At 41.9% G+C, this 25,985-nt stretch overlaps 2 protein-coding genes across 3 annotated transcripts; one reads left to right on the top strand and one right to left on the bottom strand.

The window, feature by feature from the left end:
• Positions 1-304: 304 nt before the first annotated feature.
• On the bottom strand, positions 305-12,715 carry BBS12 (Bardet-Biedl syndrome 12). Its single transcript, XM_074950820.1, has 2 exons — positions 12,597-12,715; positions 305-5,500 (listed from the first exon to the last, which is right to left on the bottom strand). The coding sequence occupies exon 2, from the start codon at positions 5,492-5,494 to the stop codon at positions 3,320-3,322; it is 2,175 nt and encodes a 724-aa protein (XP_074806921.1). The 5' UTR covers positions 5,495-5,500; positions 12,597-12,715; the 3' UTR covers positions 305-3,319.
• Positions 12,716-12,800: 85 nt separating this feature from the next.
• LOC141986387 (uncharacterized) lies at positions 12,801-24,076 on the top strand. 2 transcript variants are annotated; one of them, XM_074950822.1, is made up of 6 exons: positions 12,801-12,985; positions 13,285-13,309; positions 15,555-15,710; positions 18,398-18,526; positions 18,616-18,753; positions 22,121-24,076. In XM_074950822.1, the coding sequence occupies exons 1-6, from the start codon at positions 12,816-12,818 to the stop codon at positions 22,208-22,210; spliced, it is 708 nt and encodes a 235-aa protein (XP_074806923.1). In that variant the 5' UTR covers positions 12,801-12,815; the 3' UTR covers positions 22,211-24,076. The 2 variants fall into 2 exon arrangements, with proteins under 2 accessions (XP_074806923.1, XP_074806922.1); XM_074950821.1 differs by lacking the exon at positions 13,285-13,309 and having other exon boundaries at positions 12,898-13,038; positions 22,121-24,071.
• Positions 24,077-25,985: the final 1,909 nt, after the last annotated feature.

Here is a 25,985-nt window from a genome sequence, read left to right as displayed (position 1 = left end):
TATGAGACATTCACCATGAGGTTTACTCAAAGTATTAGTGTGAGAAACTCATCTCCACAGTTATATGCTTTTCTGTTACAACTAATACCAATTCCATCTGGGCTCGGCTTACTATTTAAATGCTGTTAGATGGTAAAATGACTCTTGACTAAATTATCCAGACTCAGCTTTGGTCTTTTGCCACAATGAAAGCACTACAGAATGCTGTCTGTAAAGCGTCATCCCTTGTTTTGTTGAAAAGGGATAACCAAAAGAACCCAAAGGAAACCAGTTAGACTTTAATTTTATTTTATTTAGAGGGGGGAAATATTGTCAAAAGCGTTGTTTCAAGTGAGACGTTTTCCAAGATTTGACAGTATGTGTAGTATATATTTCTTACAATAAGAAATTTATGCCCTATTTATAAACACAAAATTATGGTCTCTTCCTGCAAACAGTACCAAACGTAGTACTACTCAAGAATATAATCTACTGCAGGCTAGAGTACTAAATTTGAATTTGCAGTATGTACAAATTGACTTAGCAGTATATTGAAAGGCATATCCATATACACATTCTCATTTTATATACACATTTAAAATGGATGAATGATTCCTACTTCCCTGTCTTCTCTTAGCATTAAAGAATATTAAAAATACAGAAGCTTTTTGTAGTGCGCCAAAACACACACATTATACTGTCAGTACAGGTTCAAAATATAGATGATATTTTCAAATAGTTTTTTATATTACACTGATCATGAATCACTGGTAATGTACTTTCACAAAGTAATTGGTACAAAAATGAAAAGGGTTATAAAGGATGTGTAAATCTAAATATTTGTCTTTTGCTATATTTGATCAGTAGCTCTTTAAGCACTTTATAAATAAGATCTATAGCAGTGATAGGCAACCTGTGGCCCACATGCGGCCCATCAGAGTACTCTGATTGCAGGCCATGAGACATTTTGCTGACGTTGACTGTCCGCAGGCACACCACAGTTCTGTTCTGGCCAATAGGAACTGTGGGAAGTGATGGCCAGCATATCCCTCTGGCCCCTTACCTGCAAGCGCCGCTTCCCACAGCTCCCATTGGCCGGGAACAGAGAACCACGGCTACTGGGAGCTGCAGGTGCAGTGCCTGCAGATGGTCAATGTCAACAAAATGTCTCACGGCCTGCAATCAGATTACCCTGATGGTCTACAGGTTGCCCACCACTGGTCTATACTATCATCCCCCTTTTAAAACGTGGAAAATGAGGCACAGAGGTAAATTGTCATGCCCAAGACTATAATATAGGCCCTAGGCAGGTTCCTGTTTAGTAAAAGATGGAAATATAACCTTTTGGGGGGTAATATAATATAATATGAAAGCTATTCTCCCTTCTCGCCAGAGACAAAACATTTCTTATTTTTCCTACAAATTTAAGTGAATTTTAACGCTTAGGAAAAGGAAGGTAATGGCAATGGCTTGAGCCAGGCACAGTTCGAGCTTTCTCAGTCAGCTCTTTCCAGTGTACCTCAATCTTAACTAGTAACACTTGTGATTTCACTTTTAACATAGCTACTCTGGCTACAGATACTATATGACTGCTATTTCTTCTAGCAGGAAGTATCTAGCATATAGTATCTGCCTACAGATACTATATGACTGCTATTTCTTCAGCACCTTATCTAAATAGAGGCATAGGGAAGCTCCCTCCTTCAAGGGAGTAGTTACCCCTCTAACAATTGTATAATGTCTTATATGGTCACCTGAGCACTTCTTGATAGTAAGTCTGCTGCCTGATCCTCTGCCGGCATGAACCTACTGAAGTTAACATCACAACATTGATCCAGGCCAGCTGAGGAGCTGATCCTGGGTATTCACTACATGGAATAATATTCAGTGAAGTATGCTTAATACTTCTTACCTTCTCGGATTTCCAAACAAAGAGCAGATTTCCCCGCAACTGACAATAGCTAGTCTCTGAAGCACTTGGAATGGGACCTGCAAAGAAAGAGTGCCCATTTCCTCATCCACACAGAAGGCACAAATGTGGGGTTTTCCTCACTGTACTTTGTGCATAAAGACTTCTCTTCCCTGTTTTTGGTTGAGCTCTTCATAAAAATCCAGAGAAACAGAGAAGGAGCTGTCTCAATCCTTAACTAAAGGGGTGAAGTGTTGAATCGTCCCTCTCAACAGCATCAGGCATTTGGGGAAAGAGTGGTCACCAAAAAAAAAAGGCAAAAAACATTTGTTACTTGTGATGTCAATCTCACTAGTTTTTGAGTCCTCTACACTCTTCCAGGAAAAGGGCAGACAAGACCTGAAGTTTCTCATGTGAAAAAACCCCCACTAGAAATAAGAATTGTAAAAATCTTCCAGGCCTTCTTTATAAACTGTAAGACAAAGGATAGAAAGGGGGAGCGCATACTGTTTTCCCCACTCTTGTAGGTTGCCTTTAAAGAGAGTTTGTTGATTAAGGACAGTGGTTTTCAACCTTTTTTCATTTGTGAAAAACCCTTAAAAATTTCAAATGGAGGTGTGGACCCCTTTGGAAATCTTAGGCATAGGCTGTGGACCCCCAGGGTCCATGGAACACAGGAGCATTCTCCTAAATCAGTGATTTTCAGCCTGAGGTGACAACTCTGTCAGCGAGTTCAGTCATGGAGAAGAAACAAGAATTTAGTAGGTCCACCCCCATCAAAAGGTAGTTAGAAGGTAGACAGAAAGCAAAGCCCCCTTAAAATTACAGAACACCCAAAAAAACAGCAGTTGAGACAGGAGGGTGCTACTCCTTTTTAGTAGCAGGTGAATAAGGACAATAACTGACTTTGTAGTAAAGGGAAATCTGTGGATGAAGCCCTCAGCTTTCCCACCCCAGCCCATTGTTTTGCAAAGCACAAACACGCCAGAAACCCAGACCAAATTTCAGCCTTCTCTCTCCACCTGAGGAGTCTGGAGCTGTATTTTTTGCTTCCTATGCAACGTAGTATAAGAGGTGGGGAGGCGGTTAATGGAGAGAGCATGGAAACAAACAGGCAGTATTGTTGCTTAGAGACAGTGAGCTCATTTCCATTAGTATCCCACTCCACCTAGTAGCTTCATACTTCTCTCATGCATCAGTTTGACCTCGTCACAGTGTAGATTGGGTGGATACCCAGATGCAAACTCCACTTCTAGAAATTAAAAGCTACAGCACTATCTAGTTTGTCTCTACATCCATGTGCTGAATTTTATTTGTAAATATCACTGGCATAACTCCTTAAAAGTTTGCTTTATAGCTGTATAAACATTTCCGTGTACCTGCAAATTTTCCACCCATTGAGTTAGAGTCATACATAAAACCTACCAAGTCCTATAAAAATATGAACTCACTAGATACATGTGAATTTAATAACTGATTTCTCTTAGGACCTGTGATAATTTCAGCATCTGTTTGAAGCACTAATAGCACCAAGTCTAGAGCTCTGCGCCATGCTTCCACCTTGGGTGTAACATTGTCATATATCTTTACAGCCTCCTCAGGTTTAGTTGAAAGACCAAAATCCACCATGACCTTATCTCCTTTATTGAACTCTTTCAGAATATATGCTGAAGGAGAACCACAGTCTGCTGCTTTTTTGAGGTGATGCTCGATGGAAGTGCTTACTTCAAACTCTGATGCATAATGAGCAGTGTTACACATGAGTCTTGAAAGGTACTGATGCCAACCACTTGCCAGAGCTTTAAGCACAACTGGTTTATACTGTGTGAATGATTTTGTCAGCCAACAAGAAGACATGGAAAAATCTCCTGAAAGTTTTTTATCTGCTTGCTTTAAAGATTGTTCTTCAAGCTTTTTAAGATGACTGAGGCACAACAGTTCAACAGCACCACCTCCAGGAAAAACTTTCTGGTCAGTTAGAGCATGATGCAGGCGATAAGCACAAGTCCAGAAATGATCTTCAGTGACTTGCATCTTTGCAGTTACTGTGCTACTAAGCACAGCTGTTACCAGATGAATTCCTTCAGCTTTGATACTGATTGGCACTTTGTTGTCCAATTCCACTGTGCTCAAGTCACCAGTTCTCCAGAAATCCACCCAGACACCGCTACCCACGCAATGACTATTTACCTGGGAAAGATATGTCACCAGCTGCACTCCTGTGCTCTTCCCAAAAGCATGTAGCACATTGTGAGTTACTGGATTGATTATCAATATGTTATTCAGGATGCATCTTTCCATTAAACTTTCACACACATTTCCTTTTACCAAAACTAAATTTACTTTTGCTTGTATTAAAATATCTAACGCACAATTTATCCATAAACTTTCTGAGCTACTTTCTTGCAAACCTACATTTTCCGATATTATTCTGACATTTGATGGTCTATTAAATCCCAAGTGACGATACTTTTCCGTTAGATCACCATCTACAAGAAGAATCTGAAGCGGTCTATCCTGAAGTTGCTTGGTAACAGTGACTTTCTCTGGTGATACTAAAGTGATATACCCCGGACACACACAAGAATAATGTTCAGACAATCCTGGTAAACAGCACGTCACAACTTCTGCAATATTAAATTGAGAAGAACCTGTGTGATCAGCTACTTGTTGCTGGCACCTGACAATATCCTGTACCAATTTCATGCTAGACTGATTCCCATGGCTAAGAGCCATTGCCAGTTGTCCAAAATCATTAAATTCATAAGGACATGCTGCAGGCCCAGTGGGAGGACCCCCAAAATTGTCTACTTGGAGTGAACAATGGCTTTTTCCTGGAATGTTAAAGTATCTACTATGAGTTAATCTTGTTCTTTTGTTACAGCTGGATGTAATCAAACTGCTTCCAGGAACTGCAGGCATAGTTTTATTGCCCACTGGTTCATCCAATAAGGGTGTTATATAGTCTGTAGTGCATAGGTGTGAATTCAAACACCTGTTATGAGGATCGCAAGGGCTTGCTTGAGGAGAATGAAGGCCTTCTGGAATACTTTCCTCTTTAGATACAGGAACCTCTTTAAGAATATGCACAAGAGGATTTAAAAAACTGTTAGATCCAATACCAGAAGTTTTATTTTCAATAATTTGGGGCCCCAGACGGCTAGAACTGAAGTGAATGGGAACAGAATCGGGCCCTTTATATAAATCATGTACTGATAGCTGAAGACACTGGACTTTTTCACTGCAAGAGTTCAATCCTTCAGACATCACAGATACTATTAGCGAAAAAGGAACATTCTGCTGAAGGCATTCAAGTACAGCACTGCTCCATGCACCAACAAGAAACAACAGGGTAGTCATCCCAGTTTTATATTCTTTGTTCTGTGCCTGAATTGTTTCATTAAGAAGCTGTCCCACTGCACTAGTTAAATCCAAACTTTCAAGAAGTCTAACTGCAGAACAAGTCAAAACACTCTCACTGGTGCTTACATCTACAATAAATTTATATGATTTTACTGGCCCTAAAAGCGTTCTTCCTATTGATGCTAAAGATGAAAGCTGCTGAAGTCCAATGTGACGTCTTCTGTTCACATTTCTGAAAGCCATGATCAGCTGTCAACAAAACAAAATACAAGTTTATTGCTTCTGTCTTTATTGCGCAAGACTTCATTCTTGACAAAAAGTTAACAGTACACAGTATACAATTAACAAAAATTAACTGAATACAGATTGGGTGAAGTAACTTTACACTGCATATATCGTATTATAAGATGTTGTTCATGTCTGACGCATGCAGTTGTTGAAATATTGCACTGCTAAGACATTACAGAAGATTTTTTCCCAAAATTAAAAGGTATTTTAATTTTACCCCATAAATCAAATATATTTGATTTAATAAAGCAGATCAGATTTAATAATAAAAAAAGACCACCACTCCTTAGGACCATACCCAAACCATTCCTCTTCCGACTTCTTTTCTTATGTCAAGTCTTGCATTTGTCTGATTCAGAACGCATGTTGTTAGGGCTGGAAACATATCTTGTCTGCAAACACTAGTAGGCATAGGTTTTACTACCCTTACTGATACCACTGACTTCAAACTGAGCTGGAAAGGGACCAACTACCATATTGACCATGAAGATATTTCATTCCCACTCAGTGGCAGGCTCTCCTAACATAGTCATGAAAAAACGGTCTAAAGCCACACTTTTTTATGCCTCATGAATAAAATACAAAGATTTTACAGCTTGGACTTCAATGGCACTGCTCAGAGAAATGAACTTAATTTTAAAACACTTTAACATGTCAAAACTGAATGCCTTCTCTTTCCCTATATAACCTCTCCACTCCACAACCTCTTTCAGTGTTGAAACCGGGCACTGGACTAGATGACCTCTTGAAGTCCCTTCCAGTCCTATCACTCAGGCCCATAAACTGGTAGTCATCTTTGACTCCTCCTCCTTCCTTGCCCCAAACATTCAGGCCATGTACAAATTATACTGCTTCTCCCATCACACTATTTCTAAGGGCATGTCTACACTGAACACTCGGGCAAGTTAATTCACAGTGAATTAAACCAAAGCAAACGAAGGCCACTTTACTTCTGACCAAGAGCATCATCACAGGGGTGTACTATGCCTACACTAATGCAATTTAAAGTCACAAGTTTAGTTAATTTATCTGAACTTTTCTGAGTATCCCTATGTAGACATGCCCCAAGATCCAAACTTTTCCCACTGATCCTCTAGCTAAAATTCGTTCTTGTCCAACCCCTCCTAGCCTAATCTATTACCTTCTACTCTTTGGCCTCTCTGACACCCACATAATCCCCTCTCCAGACTATAGAAAATGCCACTGCTAAAATCATCTGCCTTGTTTGTTGTTCTGACCGTGTCGCCCTGTCTATGAATTCCTCCAATGACTTACCCTCCTGTCCCACAGTCAAGATCAAGCTTCTTGTCCCCGCATAACTTTGCCTTTACCATTTATTCATCCTTGTCCCTTTTCATGACATCCCCTGTCCCCCTTCCATTCTATTAACAAGGCTGCCTAGTAAAATTTTTCAAGTCCTGCATGTAAGACACCAACATTTTTACAGGTTCATTTATCATATATTTGTTCCATGCAATGTCTTTGTAGGCCTGAACTAAGGCTTAAAGGAATCATTGAAGTTTGAATTGAACACAGAACTTTCTTTTAATTTACTTAGTAAGACAAAGTCAGTAAAACTTAAGTCAGTTCCAAGAGAATCACAGACTCAGAATAATTTTATTCCACATGTCTATAATTATTGTGATTATTTTTAAAGTAGGATTTTAAATAAGCAACTCATATTAACTTCTGAAACTGTACTGAAGAGGGATGGGAAGGGGAATGTGCACCCAAAAAAAGAACTTTTCTTGGCAGCCTCTTGTGGTAATAATCTAAGCTTGTCAAGCTATATATCAGTATTTTTCACAAACAATCCTCCTTTTTCATTAGTGGAATCCTTAACAATTTTACTTGCCAGTTTCACAATTATTTCTTTATTTATCCAGACACAGTGATGAATGAAGACAGACACAAGGATGAATTTTAAGCAGCAGACTGAAACTTCATTAAACTTGTGGGGCACTTGTTGTCCTGTCACCCATACCCTCACATACCCATACCCTCATTTTAAATGGTTTCAGTGCAGGAGTTACAAGTCGCCTACCATATGAACCAATAACTTAGAGCAGACCATCTCATCTTATCCCTTGGATTCAGCTCACTCTTCTGAATCCTATCAGTACACCCAAGACCCATTAGGGGGACAGACGTTACTAAATGGTGGGAGACGTCAGCCCGTAAAGGCCATAAGGTCTTCTACTTCTGGGAATTGTTAATTTTAGCCTTTTAAATGCACTGGAAAGTGGCTGCAAGGTGCAACAAACTAACATCCCTATCAACTACCAAGGCTATGTCCACACTTAAACTGCTGCAGCACTTCAGCAATAAATGCTCACTACAGTGAAGGGAGGGGTTCTCCTGTCGCTGTAGTTAATCCACCTCCCCGAGAGGCAGTAGCGAGGTTGATAGAAGAATTCTTCCATTAACCTAGCACTGACTACACCTGGGGTTAGGTTGGCTTTTTTACACCCCTGAGCAACATTTTAGTGTAGACCTGGCCTCAATCCTATTTAACCTAAGTGCACCTCCAAGATGCTGAGAGGAAGGAAAGAAAACTATCAGAACTATGAGAATTTGGCCCCAATAGAAGAAAAACCCCTTCCTGATCCCCAGACAGGCAACTGGTCAGACCTGCAGCACCTGCAAGACACAGCTGTGAAAATATACTTACAGGTAACAGGGTGGAGCTGCTGAGCAAAAAGAGGCTCCATATGGGCAAAGCTAGGGTTTAAACTATGAAAGGAGAAAACAAGAAACCAATCAGCTCCTTCCTCTCTAGTTGGCCAAAGAGTAGATAAAGCCTCTAGAGGGGGAAGGGCCACCCCTGCAACCCCTCCAGGAGTGTTCTTCTCTCTGTTTCTACTGGGACTGACCCAATAACCAGCAGTCCCATCAAGTTTTCTACCAGCTGAGGAAGCTGTGAATTAGTACTGAACCCATGCTTCTGCACTATGAGGCACTATGGTGCTGTCTATCAGACGAGATGAAAAACCAAAGCTCTGTGATTTGTGATAAAAGATACTGTGGCACCTTCTGTAAAACAGAGACATTCACACCAGCACTATGGTCAATTCCAACACTGTCAATTACAGGCTGTTCACCTAAAGTTTCCCCTGATATTTCAACTGAAAAAGGTAATCCTCACTTCCTGTCCTAAATCTGGACTGCTGCTGTAAAACAGATGCTTCAGTTCAGCCTATGGGATATACTAGAGATGTGAAGTAATCCCTACAGTGCTACGTATAACTTGTATATCAGTTCATAAAGCAATTTGGGTATCTTTTGCTTGAGACATTTTACGTAAAAGATCTAGTGATTTGCATTTTTGAGCTGTAAAAGCTTGTAACTTTTTTCTTTTCCATCACGCGTACATGTATATTGGTAATAACCATAACATACAAGTGACTGTAACACAGGAAATCAACATGTAGTACAAGACATTGCATTTAGAATTTTGTCATTTCATACTTCTTTCTCCACCCATCCAAAACAAGAAGTTAGTTGGGGTTATATTTTCAAGTTACCTACATCAGAAAAGGCCAGGGAAGAGTGAAGAAGAGGAGGAAGAACACCCTGTAAGATAAAGAAAGGCCTTGTCTACACTGAAAATGCTTTGCCAGCATAGCTATGTTGGTATACCTATGCTGGCAAAGACCCGTAGTGTAGATACAGCATATGCCTGTGGTTCTCAAACTTTTGTAGTGGTGATCCCTTTCACATAGCACACCTCTGAGTGCGACCCCCGCTTATAAATTAAAAACACTTTTTATATATTTAACACCATTAGAAATGCTGGCGGTAAAGCAGGGTTTGGGGTGGAGGCTCATGACCCCCCATGTAATAACCTCATGACCCCCAGAGGGGTCCTGCCCCCAATTTGAGAACCCCTGGTATATGCCAACAGAAAGCCAACTCCGAGTGATATCAGCTACACTGACAGAAGCACTCTTCTGTCAGCACATCTGCATCTACGCTGGGGGTTCTTCCGGCATACCTATGTCACCTAGTAGGTGTGATGTTTTAACTAGCCTGAGACCCTTTGACTTCCTTAATGGGTTTCTACCAACCCAACCTGCACACTGACTTACAAGACCAACTCCACTGGAAAGCCTATCCTCTGTAAACAGCTGAGCAGAATAAAACTCTTTTCTAGAGAAAGAGTATGTTTCACTGCATCATCTTTTTTGGCCTAAAATGTGCAGTTTATTTTTACAGTCTGAAGTAGAGAGAGAGAGAGACACTGTATGTTTGTATTACTTTGCTTTCCCCAGTAGCATCTTAATCTTTAAGGGTCTTCACTATAAAATTTTGAATCAATTTGCCAGCTCTTAGTATATTATCATGAAGTGATAGTAAAAACTGCTGAATTGTCTATACATAAGTGCACATACCCACCCACACACCCCATTGGCTAGCCCTGGTGCAGCAGCATAGTTACTGGAAAACAGGTAGCTGAAAAATGTTTTAGTTTACTATGAGCCATGCAGAGTAACAGCAATTCCTTATCCCATCTACCTCAAGCATATTGCTATTTGGAGACTGATAGTCTCTCAAAAAATTTTCCGGCTAGAGACAGGGGGCTTGTCTATACTTACTGGACTGCAGTGGCACAGCTGTACTAGTGCTTCTGCAGTGCTTAGGAAAGATGCTGCCTACACTGACTGAAGAGCTGCTCCGGTCAGTGTGAGTACTCCACCTTCCATAACACAGTCTACACTTGGAATTAGGTTGGTATAATTGCATTGCTCAACTATGTAGTTATTATTTAGTCATAAGCTGGCAGTGTAGACCAAGCCCGAGTCTTAAAAGACTGCATTCCTTTTTCACTCTAATACATACTTGGGGGGTTGGGCAGCTATGTACTTGGGTGGCTAGCCCAAGATACCACCCATGCCACCACAGCCACCCTGCTATTTTTAGCATCTTGTTAGGGCGTAGTTAGCATAGGTCTATCTAGCCACTCTGGGAAGCACGCTCCCAGCAGTTGTGTAGACCTACCCTACTACATGGTAAATTCCACAGCATCTCAGAACTAGGGTGACTAGACGGCAAGTGTGAAAAATCAGGACACTTTTTTGGGGGGGGGGGGGAACGACATATAAAACCCCTAATAGCGGGATGGTCCCAGTAATAGCAGGACATCTAGTCACCCTATCTCAGAACACACTGTGCCCTGACTAGGTGCATAGACATCAGACTGCCTTGAGAGCTGCATTCCTGACTCTGCCTGTTTGCGGGTAAGGAAGGTATTCTTCACAAGCTCAATCTGCAGGGCGTGTGACAGCCTCTCATAAATTGTTGTGGCCAGTAACTGAGTCTCAGAAGCCTGCATTCCTTTTCCCTAAAGAAGAGTCTGCAGCTCTGTTAAACACACAGAAAGACAGTGAAGGAGCAAATTGGCTGAACAGACTTTGCTCATTAGCAGACGCCTCCCCCAATCTAGTCTTGCCAAGCGCATGGCCTATCTCCTCACTTAAATAACTACAATAACTAGTACATAACTAAGTACAAGTACAATAACTCCTCACTTAAAGTCTTCCCAGTTAACATTGTTTCATTGCTGATCAATTAGAGATCATCATTTAAAGTTCTGCAATGCTCCCTTATAACCTTGTTTGGCAGCTGCCCGCTCTGTGCACTGCTTGCAGAAAGAGCAGCCCGTAGCAGCTAGCTGGTGGGGGCTTGGAACCAGGGTGGACTGGCAGCCCCGCATCAGCTCCCTCCCCTAAGTTCCCTGTGCTATCAATTGCTGGCAGTTCAGCTATCTCTCACCCCACTGCCATGTGCTACTCCTGCCCTCTGCCTTGGAGCTGCTCCCAGGAGCCTTCTACTTGCTTGGGGGCGGGGGGAGGGGAGGAGAATTGAGGGGGGCTGTCAGGGTTTTCCCCTCTGCCCTGTTCCTGTACCCCACTTACCCCTTTTCCATGTAGAGCGGGGGGGGGGGGGGGGGACAGAGGGAGCTTGCTAGCAGCAGCTGCTGTCTCAACTTGCTGATCTACTTAAAAAGGCAATAAGGAGTATTTGTGGCACCTTAGAGACTAACCAATTTATTTCAGCATAAGCTTTCGTGAGCTACAGCTCACTTTATCGGACGCACGCACGAAAGCTTATGCTCAAATAAATTGGTTAGTCTCTAAGGTGCCACAAGTACTCCTTTTCTTTTTGCGGATACAGACTAACAGGGCTGCTACTCTGAAACCTGTTAAAAAGGCAATGTACTTAGAGTGGGGTCAGCATACTTAAAGAGGCAATGCATCTCTCTCACATGGTGTGCATCTCTGTTTCCCATGCTGTCTCCCCTCCCTCCATTTGTGCTGCCTTGTAGAGGATGAGGCTATATTAACAACATGTTAACCCTTGAGGGCTCAGCTGATTGCTACTTCATCATTTAGTATTCCCTGGGAAATATCCCACCCTCCTCCACCACCACCTCAACCAAGCTTCACAATCAGCATTGCTGTGTATAGGATTAAATTGTTTGTTTAAAACTTATACTGTGTGTGTATGTCTATATAATAGAGTCTTTTGTCTGGTGAAAGAAATTTCCCTGGAACCTAACCCCCACATTTACATTAATTCTTATGGGGAAACTGGATTCGTTTAACATCGTTTCACTTAAAAGTTGGATTTTTCGGGAACGTAACTACAATGTTAAGCGAAGAGTTACTGTATGGTACTCAAGTCTCAATGAGGAAACTACATTACCCCCCCCGACAGTTTCTCTCCCAGGAATGCCTCCTCCTAGACCAGCCCCTTGGCACCACTGCTAAGGTGTCTCAGCGGGGAGGCTCTCCTGGCAGCCCAGCCGCTGCCCCCCCCGTGCATGCACCCCGCCAGCCACGCCCCCCACAGGTGCTGTCCCAGAAGCGGGGTGAGAGAGGGCTGCAGCAGCACGCGGATTCCCGCGGGAGTTTCTAGCGCTACCCCCGGCTGGGAGACGGACGCAACCCGCTCGCCACAGCAGCTGAAAGCCGGGTTCCGCTGCTTGGGCCCTCAACGGAGGCAGGGACAGCCACCCCCTGCAGCCGCTGAACCTCGCCCGGCCCGCACTACTGACCGCTCTCCGCCGCCAGCCCCGCTCCCGCTCTCCCGCGCGCGCAGGGGAGGGCCTGGGCCGCCTACGGGGGAGGGTCACTCCCGTTTGGGGCGCAGCGCGGGATTTCCGTCGTTCTAGGCAGGCGCATGCGCCCAAGCTCCCAGGAGCCGCTAAAACAGGGATTTGTTGCCAGGACAACGACGCCTGCGTTTGTAGTATGTATCCAAGCCAACGGGCAACATGGCGTTCGGTGTGACCTCACAATGCCCGTCGCACCTGACTGGTGCCGGGTATGGGCGGGGCTTCGGTGGCATTCCCGCTGGTCATTGGACGGGCCGCGCTGCCGGGCCCAGGAGAGGCGCTCGGTGTGTGCAGGTGGCAGAACAATTGACACCCCGTCTCAGCCCGTGGCGGGGGGGAGCCGGTTTGCATCAGCCCCACCGAGCGCCCTGTGGGCCGGATGGTGAGTTGTGCACGCGCCCCTCCCCCGCCCCTAGCAGGGCTGGCCTGGTAGCGGTAAATCCGCCCCCACCATCCGAGCGCGCGGGACCCCTTCCCCAGGGAGACAAGCTGCCAACCCCCGGGCCTAGGCAGCGTGGCGAGGTTCACCGCCCTGCGTGAAGACTAGGTGGGATGCCAGCCCTGCTGCAGCAACCAGTGCTGGGCCCCCTTGGCAAAGCTGCGATGGCGGGGGAAGGTGCAGGGCTAGTTCCAGACGAGCTGCCATGCGGGTGGTGTTCGCTCTGAGCGCTGGCTCTCTTGTTTTTAAAGCGGTTACCATCAAATCGTGGACATCCTGCCAAAGGGTTAATATGGGAGCCCTCTTCAGCTCTGGTCAGACAGGCTGCTAGATTCTGGCTGCGTGCATAGGATTCTGGGCCTGTGGTGTTGCTGATTCAAGGAGTGGGTGTGGTGCTGCTTTTTGTTTTTGTTGTTATAGGGAGACCCCAAATCAGCAACTTTACAGGGTATCCTGTATTTGCTTGTATATGCCCTAGAGTGGCTTATCCCCTTGTGACCACTAATCCATACACACTTCCCTTGGCAAGCACCTGTCTGAATCAGCTCTGTTGTTTCTCCGAGCTACACCGAGAGGCTAAGATACTTGAGCTCACCTTGAAGAGCTGCCACGTGGCCCCTGGAAAACTAGTCTGTTCAGGTTTTCCACCTCTTCCACTTATTTTTTATGTTATGGGGCATTATTGATTTTGACTAGATTGCAGGATGCTAAAATAAACCTACCCAAATTTAATTCCAGTTGGACAGGTAAAAATTCCTTTTTTCAGGGTGACATAGTGATGTCAGTCTTTTGTCTAATAGAGATAAAATACCAAACATGGCAAATCTGCAGTTTGAATTTTGGGTGTGATAACATGCAGGGAACACACACAGTGCCGCTCACACTGGGTAAATGGACTCTCCAAATTAATTTAGCCTGTTCTGGTGTCTGACTGTCACTTAGCACATACACCAATTGTGTGGGCAAGAAAAGAATGTAAATGAAATATTTGCACTGAAGAATTTGTGCAGTGTTAAAATTTTAAATGTGTGGAAAGAACAATAAGTAGTGTACATTTGATCAACTGGATGTATGGAAAGTTTGAAAGACACAAGGTTTGGGCCTCTGCTGTATAACAACTTATCCTTCCTTTTCCATCAGAGAGTCTCCCTGTGAGTCCCTCTATTACTTAAATGTGATATATCTTAGGGCTTTTTAAATATTAAAAATCTGGAGCAGCTGTGTTAATGGAATGAAATGTGAGAGAGATTTGCTGGAGTAATGGGTTCCTAAGCTAACCTGGCATGGACGAGTCACGTTAAAAATAAAATTCCAACCCAAAATAGAATCTAAAAAAAAAATGTTAGTTACCTTAGTGGCATTCCTACTGGCAAAAAGTTAGGACAGGGCCTGAAAAGTCTAATTTCTTACTATAGGTAAGAAACTTTTCCTATTAAGTGCAAAATTAGACTTCCCTTGTAATAACTTTTTATTCACTTTTCTTGCCCATAAAGTTTGAACTTTTGAAGACAACTGTCTTCATGTGAACCCAGGCAGAGTCAAGAACCAGCACTGAAGACAGTCTGAAGCCTCTTGTGTTCAGAGATGCGGTGGAAGTTGCCATTCCTGTTGCAGAATTGTACTCCAGATTCTAGGGTTTAAATTTAAAAAAAAAAAAAAAGGAGGGGGAAGGAATGCAATTCTCCATTGAAATATGTCCCCTTTACACTACTCTGGCAATGTAATAGGGACTTGGGGAATACACCCTGCATAAGTGGCTCCTACATAGCCAGTCCCCTTTCCTCTCTCTGACTGCCAGTGACTTAGGGGTGTATTAGAGCTAGGCACTATACTTGCCATTTTCTGGTTTCTGTGGCCCAGGGTGCCAGTTAAAGCAGAGTACAAGTTACAGCAGCTCAGAAGCTGCTCTAATTTAACCAGGGGCAAGGGAGAGCCCCAGATAATCCCAGAATAAGCACTCCCATTTCTGTGCTGAACACAAGTATTGAGGTACTCTTGAGTCATGCTCAGAGTTGAAGCCTATAGTGCTAACAATTATGGTTGTGAAGATAGATTTCTCTTAATGTTTTCAAGGTTAAATATATGCCATGCTGTCTGCAGACAGACTGAAGCAGTAGTCAAGAAACGTAAACATCCTCAGTCATCTAAGTGGTGTGTTAACACTGCCACTGAAAGATGTCAGTTTGTGTAAACAGTGTTAATTATTTAATTGGTGATTATTCTGGCAGAAACATCTAGCTAGTGTGTTTATCCCATGCTGCCTAAAGCTCAACACTTTCTCTTTGGGGTGGTTCCTGATAGTCCGAGCAAAAGGATTCTGGGTGCTGGCCAGAACTGAGCCAACATCTACTAGTTGCAGCAACAGATGTGCTCTTTGTTCTACTATTGCGGAGTATTTTTTGGTTTGTTTTTTTGAAATGGGTCTTTACCAACTTTTGTCTTTCATCCATTTATTGAAGGCATCTAACTACAGAAAAGCTGGCTTGGGTGCTTCCCAGCGGAAGAAAAGTGGATTGAAACCAGAACTAACTGAAGAACAAAAGCAGGAGATCAGAGAAGCTTTTGATTTGTTTGATACTGATGGATCTGGAAGCATTGATGTAAAAGAACTGAAGGTTTTAACTCTTTCTATGTTTATTTTCAAAGTTGTAGCTGTTGACCTGCTCTATTCACCAGTGTCCAAACTCAGTTGTAGGCTGGCATTGTCAGTCACAAATAATATATGAAATGGCTTGTTTTCGGAGAGCTAGATTTTACAAAATGTAAACCAATGCTTGGGTGCCCAACAAGGCTGGATTAACTCTCCTGGGGCCAAGGGCTATTAGATTTTTTGGTGCGCCTGTATACAAGTCTCTCTCTAATTTAAAACGAAATGATCACAATTATGGCATCGAGGCTATTAACGCTATACTAAACTTGCCTTTTAATTAACAAAGCTGTTCTGTGGTTACATTTCAGTCTTAAAACATGTAGAACATAGTTAAGTTAATTCAAAATAGCCTACTTCTTACCTTAGACCAGCTGTTATATTAGTTTCTTTCTGGGAAGGAGTTTGGGTGCAAGAGGGAGCTCCAGGCTGGGGCAGAGTGTTGGGGTGCAGGAGAGGGTGAGGGGTGCGGGCTCTGGGAGAGAGGTTGGTGCAGGAGGGGATTCTGACCTGGGGCAGGGGATTGGGGTGCCCGAGGGGGTGTGAGGTGCAGGCTCCGGCAGGGAGGCGCTTACCACAGGCGGCTCCCGGCCAGTGGTGCAGCAGGGTTCGGGCAGGCTGCCTGCATGCATGCTGTGGCCCCACGCAGCTCCCAGAAGCGGCCGGCTGCTGTCACATCTCTGCGTGCCCTTGGGGGGAAGGGGACAGCGTGTCTCCATGCACTGCCTGCAAGTGCCCCCCTGGCAGCTCCTATTGGCCAGGAACCAGCCAATGGGAGCTGCAGGGACAGTGCTGTGGGCAGGGACAGCACGCAGAGGTGCCTCTCCCCCACCCTCCAGGGGCCGCAGAGACGTGCCAGCAGCTGGCCGCTTCTGGGAGCGCCATGGCATGCAGGCAGGCAGCCTGCCTGAGCCCTGCTGTGCCGCTGGACTTTTAGCGGCCTGGAGATTGCGATCGACTGGGAGAGGCTCCAGGATCAATCAGTGGTCACCTACCCGTCGATCACGAATTGTATACAATTATGGGTTTATTTTTGCGGGGTCCCCCTTTGCCTGAGGCCCTGGGCTGTAGCCCCTACAACCCTTGCATTAATCCAGCCCTGGTCCCCAACTGGAGAAATCTCAGGCTGGATTTTCAGATGTGCTGAGTTACTCTCAGCTCCTGTTGACTTCAGTGACTTTAAACACTAATCCTTGTCAGCACAATCTGGCTGGTCTAATTAATATTGATAATATGTAAAAGTTAATTTTAGAACCAATAAATTTAACAGCTTCTAAGATAACAGAAATTTGCAATATATTTCTTAGGTAAAATAATTCAATACATCACATGCATTCATGATTTCTAGAGCTGTTTGGGAACTGGATTTTTCAATTTGGGAGGAGTTTCATGACTCTGAAACGTCTTCCATTCTGACATGGAAAGAAAAAGTAATACGAATTTTCCTTGATCTGAAATCCAGGAAACAAATTTTTGGTTGATCGAAATATTTCATTTTGACAAAACTTAAATGCTTCATTCCAGTTTCAACATTCCTTTTATATTTTGGTATACAAGATAAAAACATTTTGAAACAAAATAGTTTTAAAATGGAAAAATCAGAACTGTTCTGTTTGGAAAAGGTTGCAATGGTACGTCTCAACCTTATTGAAATGCTTTTTTCAATTTTCATTTCAAAACAGATTTTCATCAGAGGCAACACTTTTCCACAGAATGTTTTACTTCTGGTTAACTGGCATTTTCTGACGGAAAAACATTCTGTCAGAATGTCCAACCAGCTCTAATTATTTCCTTTACCTGAACCTCAGAAAGAATGAGTGTTTATACCCAAAATCCACTCCAATCCAAGTATTTTTGAAACTGAACGTAATCTTTCTAAATTAAATTTGCTTCAGGCACCTAGCACGCTGATGATGCTATATAAATAATTTTTTTGAGTAGCAGCAAGCATAGTTCTAAGGTGCTGAAAGACTGCAGGTACAAAATTTAATTTTAAAAATACCTTCATGTTCACTCCATCTATGACAGTCTAAATATCACGTTTGTAAAGTTATGTTTTGTATTTTGTTTGTGGCCTGTAAATGGCGGGGATTTTGTTTTCTGACTGTCACACTGACTGATTTTAAAGGACCTTAAATACCCAATTGTTGTTACATTTCTGGGTTTGTTTGTTTTTTCTCTTTAAATAAATATCAAAAGTCCCTAGAGCTAGGAATGGGGATTCCTTTTATCTGTTTATATATCAATAAGTAGAATAGTAGCTTACCTTGACATTAGTGGGAGTTTTGCCATACAGTTCAATAGGAGTAGGATCAAGCCTCTGCAGGTCTCTTGTTCTCACTGAAGTCCCAGTTCAGCAATTCAGTTCATCTATAAAATAACTTACATATTGATTTTCAAGGTAAGAAATTTATGTTGTTTTTGTTAGAGCGGTGAGTGTTCTAGTCACAAAAAACTACTCAACTCCAGAAGAAAAATGCCATTACCAAAAGGATGAGAAATGTAGATAAGAATTTCTTTGTGATTTATATGGTTTAAGTTATCGTTGCAGTTTGAGGAAAAGAACTGAAACACTGCTTAATGCAAATGGTTTAAGTATAATTCTAGTGGCGTCTTGTTGTATACGTATGTTAACTGAATTGCTCTTTGTTACAGGTAGCAATGCGTGCACTAGGCTTTGAGCCAAAGAAAGAAGAAGTTAAAAAAATGATCACAGATATCGACAAAGAAGGAAGTGGCACCATTGAATTTGAAGACTTTTTGGCCATGATGACCCAAAAAATGGTAATCTACTTCATCTGAAAAATCAAATGCGATAAATGAATGAGGACATTTAAACAATGGGTTTTTATTTTTTCTTGATTTCATTTTAGAATGAGAAAGATTCAAAAGAAGAAATCTTGAAAGCCTTCAGATTATTTGATGATGATGGGACAGGAAAGATTTCTTTCAAAAATTTGAAGAGAGTTGCCAAGGAGCTAGGAGAGAATTTAACAGATGAAGAATTGCAGGTAAATTCTGACCTTACCAATAATTTCCCAACAAACTTTGGGCCAGTCCTTTAGCTCTGTCAGGCATAATGTCAGGTCACTCTGAAAGAAAGACAGGAGGCAATAGATATGTTTTAATTAGGCCACAACTTTATTCACCTAAAATATCTGAGCAATAAATCACACAGTGTGGGTCATTATTTTCGTAATTGTTTCCACTTATCTCGGAGGCTGCCGTCAAGCCCTTCTCCATCCAACCTAGTCCCAGCCAGCCAGTTGCTGGGACCCCGCAGCCCTCACCTCGTATAAAGTTGAAGGGGGCTGAAAAGAAACAGGGGTTAGCTCCCTGCTGTACCAGATTTTAGGTTCCCCAAACCCCACTTCTCCAACTTTCCTCTAAATTCCCTTCTAATCCATTTTATCTGATAACTGTGTCCCTTTTGTAAGGGACATTATAAGCCATTTTCTTAAAATGGTAACAAATTGGTTGGATGCGAGGGATCTTCCATCATCATACATAAAGAGGGGCTCCCCCCCACCTGTCTCAAGGCTACGTAAGTCCTTAATGACTCTACCGGACAAATCCTTACCTCATCCCCCTCCTGTAGCATGAAAGACTCATGTTGCCCTCTCTCTCCCGATCTGTTTTCAACATCCTCTGATCTCTCTTCCCACTGTAAATCACTGTACTCAGAAGCTCTTCTTGAGTTATCCCTTACCAACCCAGTCACTGGTTCACTGACTCTAAAAGCTCCAAGAAATGCTACCAGGAATGCAGCCTTGAACAAGGCCACCTTCTATGCATGTTTGCATATTTGCTGGAGAACTTTCACCAAATCCCTAAGCATCTGAACAGTGATGGGACAACAAGGATCCTGCCTAGGGCCTGTGTCTCGAAACCATCTCATTACAAACCTCCAGACTAAGATTCTAGTACAAGGATCTGGGTACCCGTTGCCTTACTAGCAAATATAAGGCCCGATAGGCAACTGGAGCAGGTAGAGAATGTCAGCCCATGGGTTGCCAGAAAAAACATGTAGTGAAGTATCTGGTCCTCTGGAATAGGCCATATCACAGGGAGGCCGTCCCTCCTTGAAATTACACAAAATTGTTAAAGCTTCTGTCATAAGCCCTGAATGTTAGTGTCTCTACCAATCGGTGTACTGCCCCAAGAGCCATCATGAGACAAGGTCCCACGGGACCATCATCATCTGTTCGGTTTCCTTATTGGCTCCTGGCACCAGCTCCCAAAATCCATCCACTTGAAATCAAGACAATGCATTGTCTATTCCATTATGAATCCTGGGAACATCTTTGGCAGAAAAACAGATGTTAAAGTTGAAACACTGCAGGATGAATGCTCTAGTCAACCTTATAACCCTGGGCAATCTGGAGGACTGGTGCTTACTAACATGTAACACCAACATGCTGTCACTCCAGAAATGCACTCTTTTGTTTGCGAAATTCATTCCCCAAATAGTCTCTGCCACTAAAATGGGAAAAAATTTCAGGAAGCCTACATCCTTTACTATCCATTTTTGTATCTAACCAGGGGCTACTTCTGAGCACACCAGCTGCCTTGGTAAAATACCCCAAAACCTATTCTCCTCCCAGTGCATCTAAGTGAATCTTTAAAACTGCCTCTATCATCCATTCCTCCCTCCAAAAAGAACCCCCTATTACAATGCATCAGAAACTGTTCCCACACTCCTAAATCCTCCTTCATCTCTTAACACCTATAAAATGGTTCAGCCTTGACATTCACATGTTGACAGTTGAGTGCAAAATGCAATATTTTTCTACATTTTCAAATATATTGATTTCAATTACAACACAGATTACGAAGTATACACTGCTCACTTTATATTATTTTTTATTACAAATATTTGCACCATAAAAGAAACTTTTTTCAGTTCACCTCATACAAAGTATTGTAGTGCAATCTCTTTATCATGAAAACGCAACTTACAAATGTAGATTTTTTTTTGTTACATAACTGCACTCAAACAAGTCAATGCAAAACTTTAGAGCCTACAAGTCCACTCAGTCGTACTTCTTGTTCAGCCAATCGCTAAGACAAGCAAGTTTGTTTACATTTACAGGAGGTAATGCTGCCCACTTCTTATTTACATTGTCACCAGAAAGTGAGAACAGGCGTTTGCATGGGACTTTTATAGCCGGCATTGCAAGGTATTTACGTTCCAGATATGCCTAACATTCGTATGCCCCTTCGTGCTTTGGCCACCATTCCAGAGGACATGCTTCCGTGCTGATGAAGCTCGTTTAAAAAAAAAAAAATGCATTAATTAAATTTGTGACCGAACTCTTTGGGGGAGAATTGTATGTCTCCAGCTCTGTTTTACCCACATTCTGCAATATATTTCATGCTATAGTAGTCTCAGATGACTCAGCACATGTTCATTTTAAGAACACTTTCGCTGTATATTTGACAAAATGCAAAGCAGGTACCAATGTGGGATTTCTAAACATAGCTATAGCACTTAACCCAAGGTTTAAGAATCTGAAGTGCCTTCCAAAATCTGAGAGGGATGAGGTGTGGAGCATGCTTTCAGAAGTCTTAAAAGAGCAACACTCCGATGCAGAAACTACAGAATCTGAACCACCAAAAAAGAAAATCAACCTTCTGCTGGTGGCATCTGACTCAGATTATGAAAACGAACACACATCGGTCCGCATTGCTTTGGATTGTTATCGAGCAGAGCCTGTCGTTAGTATGGACACATGTCCTCTGGAATGGTGGATAAAGCATAACGGGACATATGAATCTTTAGCGCATCTGGTATGTAAATATCTATCTTGGGACGCCAGCTGCAACAGTGCCATGCCTGTTCTCACTTTCAGGTGACATTGTGAACAAGAAGCAGGCAGCATTATCTCCTGCAAATGTAAACAAACTTGTTTGTCTGAGTGATTGGCTGAACAAGAAGTAGGACTGAGTGGACTTGTAGGCGCTAAAGTTTTACATAGTTTTATCTTTGAATGCAGTTATTTTTTGTACATAATTCTACATTTTTAAGTTCAACTTCCATGACAAAGAGATTGCACTACAATACTTGTATTAGGTTAATTGAAAAATACGATTTCTTTTGTTTTTTTACAATGCAAATATTTGTAATAAAAATAAATATAAAGTGAGCACTGTACACTTTGTATTCTGGGTTGTAATTGAAATCAATATATTTTTCAAAATGTAGAAAACATCCAAAATATTTAAATGTTGTTCTGTTTTGATTACTTGTATGATTAAAAAAATTAATCACGCGATTAAACAATTAATTTTTTTTAAATCGCTTGACAGCCAGACTTTAAAGTAAATAAAAGGTCTTGTATATTGAGTCTGGTTGTTAGTCTTAAATGTTCTTTACAGGAAATGATTGATGAAGCTGATCGAGATGGAGATGGAGAAGTAAATGAGCAAGAGTTTTTGAGAATCATGAAGAAGACAAGCCTATATTAATGTTTGCTATTGCCTTCCCTTAGGGTTGTTTTAAAAGGTGACTTGGAAAAGACTTTAAAAAAAATTAGCTTTCACCCTTTTTTGATGTTTCATAATATATAAAGAAAGCCTAAAAGGGGATGTATTTTTGTTTCTTTTCGTTTTTGGATAGTGTTTCTTTTATTTTTTATGATAAAAATGCAGGGTCTATATAGCCTAGACGACTGTGGGTGACAGAAGAACTAGTGAAATGAGACATCCCAGGAGTGAAAGCTGAGAAGAAGAGTTAGTCAAACTATTACTCAGTTTTTTGTTTTTGTTTTTAAATGTATGTAAAGTTCAGTGACTAACACTTTAGAGAAAGGACATTGTTGGAAACACCCATGCCCCTTCATTTAAGATGTGAGAGCCGATAATACAACATGTTCTCCAGCAAACCTAGAGATGAACTGAGTTGACTTCTTTGATATTTCTAATGCATTAAAATTAAATTATAGGCTGAGTTTATACTTCCAAAAGAAACAAAGGCACAAGGCCAATATTTTTGTTCTTGTAAGCCTTTCAGGTTTGGTGGCTACCATGTTTTTTTCCATTAAGGAATCTAAAATCTGTTGCATATCCATCTTTATTGTTCCTGTGGCTGGTTGCGTTGGGACCCTGTGGCAGGTATGTAGTAGCAGATAGCCATGTACAGTACAACTCCTGTTATCCCAAATGCCTTGCTATCTCTAGATGTTGTTTCATTTCACAATCCAATGATTGTCTGAAATCTGGCTTGTCTGAACTTGGTTTCTCTCATTTTGTTTAGATTATCAAAGTTGTACTATATAATCATTGTCTTGTTCCCAGGTACTGATGTCTGAAGCATTACTGAGTTTCTACTATTCTTTTAAGTACTTGGAGTGAAATTCATCTGTAGGCACCACTGAAGGCCAGGCTGTGTACACAAGAGTAACTTTACAACTCTTTCATACAATCTGATAGCACCTTGAAAGTAGAGAAATAATTTGTTATACTATACAGATGTCAAGAACTAGCAAATTAAGAGGTTTCTATGCATATGGGAGCTGCTTTTTAATTTTTATTTTATAGGCGGCCTCATTTTGAGAATGTCCAGGTATTGCCAATTTCAGCCTAACTGGTGCTTCTCAACATTTCCTTTCTGCACACAAGCATATGGCAGTAAGGCTTAACATGTCATCTAAGGACATAATCCAGAGGGAATTATCATCCTTGATTCACTGTCAGACAACCAAATGAAAAGTTGTAAGGAGGCCATACAACCTAAACTGTGTCTCTTGATTACAGCTCCTAAATGGAGTTCAGAAGGGGGAGTGTAACACTTGCAGTTGCTTTTCAGCTGCAAGGCCCCAGCAGGGGAGACCTAGTCCCAGCTAAGGAAGTGGGGAGAGTTAGTTTATGTGAACTCTTGATTTGCAGATGCAGAGCTGATATGTTTTGTTAGAATCATTCTGGCTTTGGGCTCTGTACTGATCTTCCTCTGTATAAGCTGAGCCACACTTAGCTTATATAGAGGTGGGCTCAAATCCATGGATGGCCCTATGTGTTGAATTGAGCCTATATGAACTAGACCATTAATTTGTATCAAGTCAATGTTAACTTTTTCTACTGCAGTAGATGTGACCTATGGCACTGTAAGCTTTTTTTAAAATACATGGTTCAACTTTGTATAAAGTGAAATAAAACAGTTTTGCAAGTATACTACTTGTGGAGTTGAGTTCAGGAAATTGAATGTACTATCTAAATATCACTGTTTTGATTTGTGTGTACAGCAATTCTGGACAAACTTTTAATTCTGTATTTTATAACACTTTCCAAAAGAGAAATGCATAGCCTCTAAATATTCTGTCAAATAAATTTTTTTTCCCTGGCATGCTGATTAAAAGTTTCTTACACTAAGCAGTTCTATTCAAAAAGGGAAATTTCAGCCTCTAGAAGACTGGGGGAATCCCAGAACTTGTTAGAGTGACTGTACAGTTTTTGAATGTTGCAACAGGAAAAGGGTAATGACTCTTGTTTACCTGTGATGCATTTAGTTTCTTCCTGCCCTAATCACATTACTCACAGTGAAACATAGATTGATTCTGAAGCTAGGAAAAACATATATAGATTTACTTATTCATGCTGAAACCTTGTAGCCTGGCTAAAGTGACGAGCTTGTTAATTAACCTCTTCAGTCTCATAGACTCATAGATATTAAGGTCAGAAGGGACCCTTATGATCATCTAGTCTGACCTCCTGCACAATGCAGGCCACAGAATCTCACCCACCCATTCCTGCAAAAAACTTCTCATCTATGTCTGAGCTACTGAAGTCCTCGAATCATGGTTTAAAGACTTCAAGGTGCAGAGAATCCTCCAGCAAGTGACCCGTGCCCCATGCTACAGAGGAAGGCGAAAATCCCTCAGGACCTCTTCCAATTTGCCCTGGAGGAAAATTCCTTCCCGACCCCAAATATGGCTATCAGTTGAACCCTGAGCATGTGGGCAATCTGAAGTTTTGGACAGTTTTTTGAATTGGAGTAGATCTTACTTCTAGTGAATGTAGGGCTAGAACGGATCTCAAGACATCCTCAAATCCAAGCTCCTGCATTGTGGCCAGGACCAAGTAAACCTACACCCTCCCTAACAGATGTTCATCCAGCCTGTTCTTAAAAACCTCCAGTTAATGGGATTCCACAACCACCATGGAAGCCTAGTTGAGAACTTAGAATTAGAAAGTTTTTCCTAATTTCTAACTTAAATCACTCTTGCTGCAGTAGGACATGGAGAACAATTGATTGCGGTCCGCTTTATAGTAGCCCTTAACATATCTGCAGACTGTTATGTCCCACTTCAGTCTTTTCTCAAAGAGAAATATGTCCAGGTTTGTAACCTTTCCTAATATATCTGGTTTTCTAAAACTTTTGTCATTTTTGTTGCTCTCCTCTGGACTCTCTCCAATTTTTCCCCATCTTTCCTTAAATGTGGAGCCTAGAACTGGACACAGTACTCCAGCTGAGGCCTTGCCAGTGCTGAGTAGAGCAGGACAATTAACTCCATGTCTTACATACGACATCCCTGTTAATACACCCCAGAATGACAGTAGCCTTTTTTGCAGCTGCATCACATTGACTCGTATTCAATTTGTGATCCATTATAACCCCAGATCCTTTTCAGCAGTACCACCAGTCGTTCCCCATTTTGTAGTTTTGAATTTGATTTTTCCTTCCTAAAGGAATTACTTCGCTTTTGTTTTTATTGAATTTCATCTTGTTGAATTCAGACCAATTCTCCAGTTTGTCAAGGTCATTTTGAACTCTAATCCTATCCTCCAAAGTGTTTGCAACCCTTCCCACCTTAGAGTCATCTGCAAATTTTATAAGTATACTTCCACTGCATTATCCAAGTTATTAACAAAAATATTCAATAGTACCAGATCCAGAAGTGATCCCTGCAGGGCCCCAGTACATATACCCTCCCAGTCTGACAGCAAGCTACTGATAACTACTCTTTGAGTATGGACTATTATTTTCCAGGTACTTATGTTCCAGGAGCTTTCCAGATATTAAAGTTAGGCTGACTAGTTTTTAATTCCCCAGATCCTCTTTGTTCCTCTTTTTGAAGATAAGTTATGTTTGCCCTTCTCCAGTCTTCTAGAACCTCACCCATCCTCTAGGAGTTCTCAGCAATGACTGGTAATAGTTCCAAAATTGGTTCAGCTAGTTCTTTAAGTACCCTAGGATAAATTTCATCAGGCCTTGCTGACTTGAATACATTTATCTGTTTTTTCCCTA

This window comes from Natator depressus, chromosome 4 (assembly GCF_965152275.1).
Source record: "Natator depressus isolate rNatDep1 chromosome 4, rNatDep2.hap1, whole genome shotgun sequence".
NCBI lineage: Eukaryota > Metazoa > Chordata > Testudines > Cheloniidae > Natator > Natator depressus.
The sequence above is the reverse complement of the archived record's forward strand: the minus strand, read 5'-3'. Positions and strand labels throughout refer to the sequence as shown.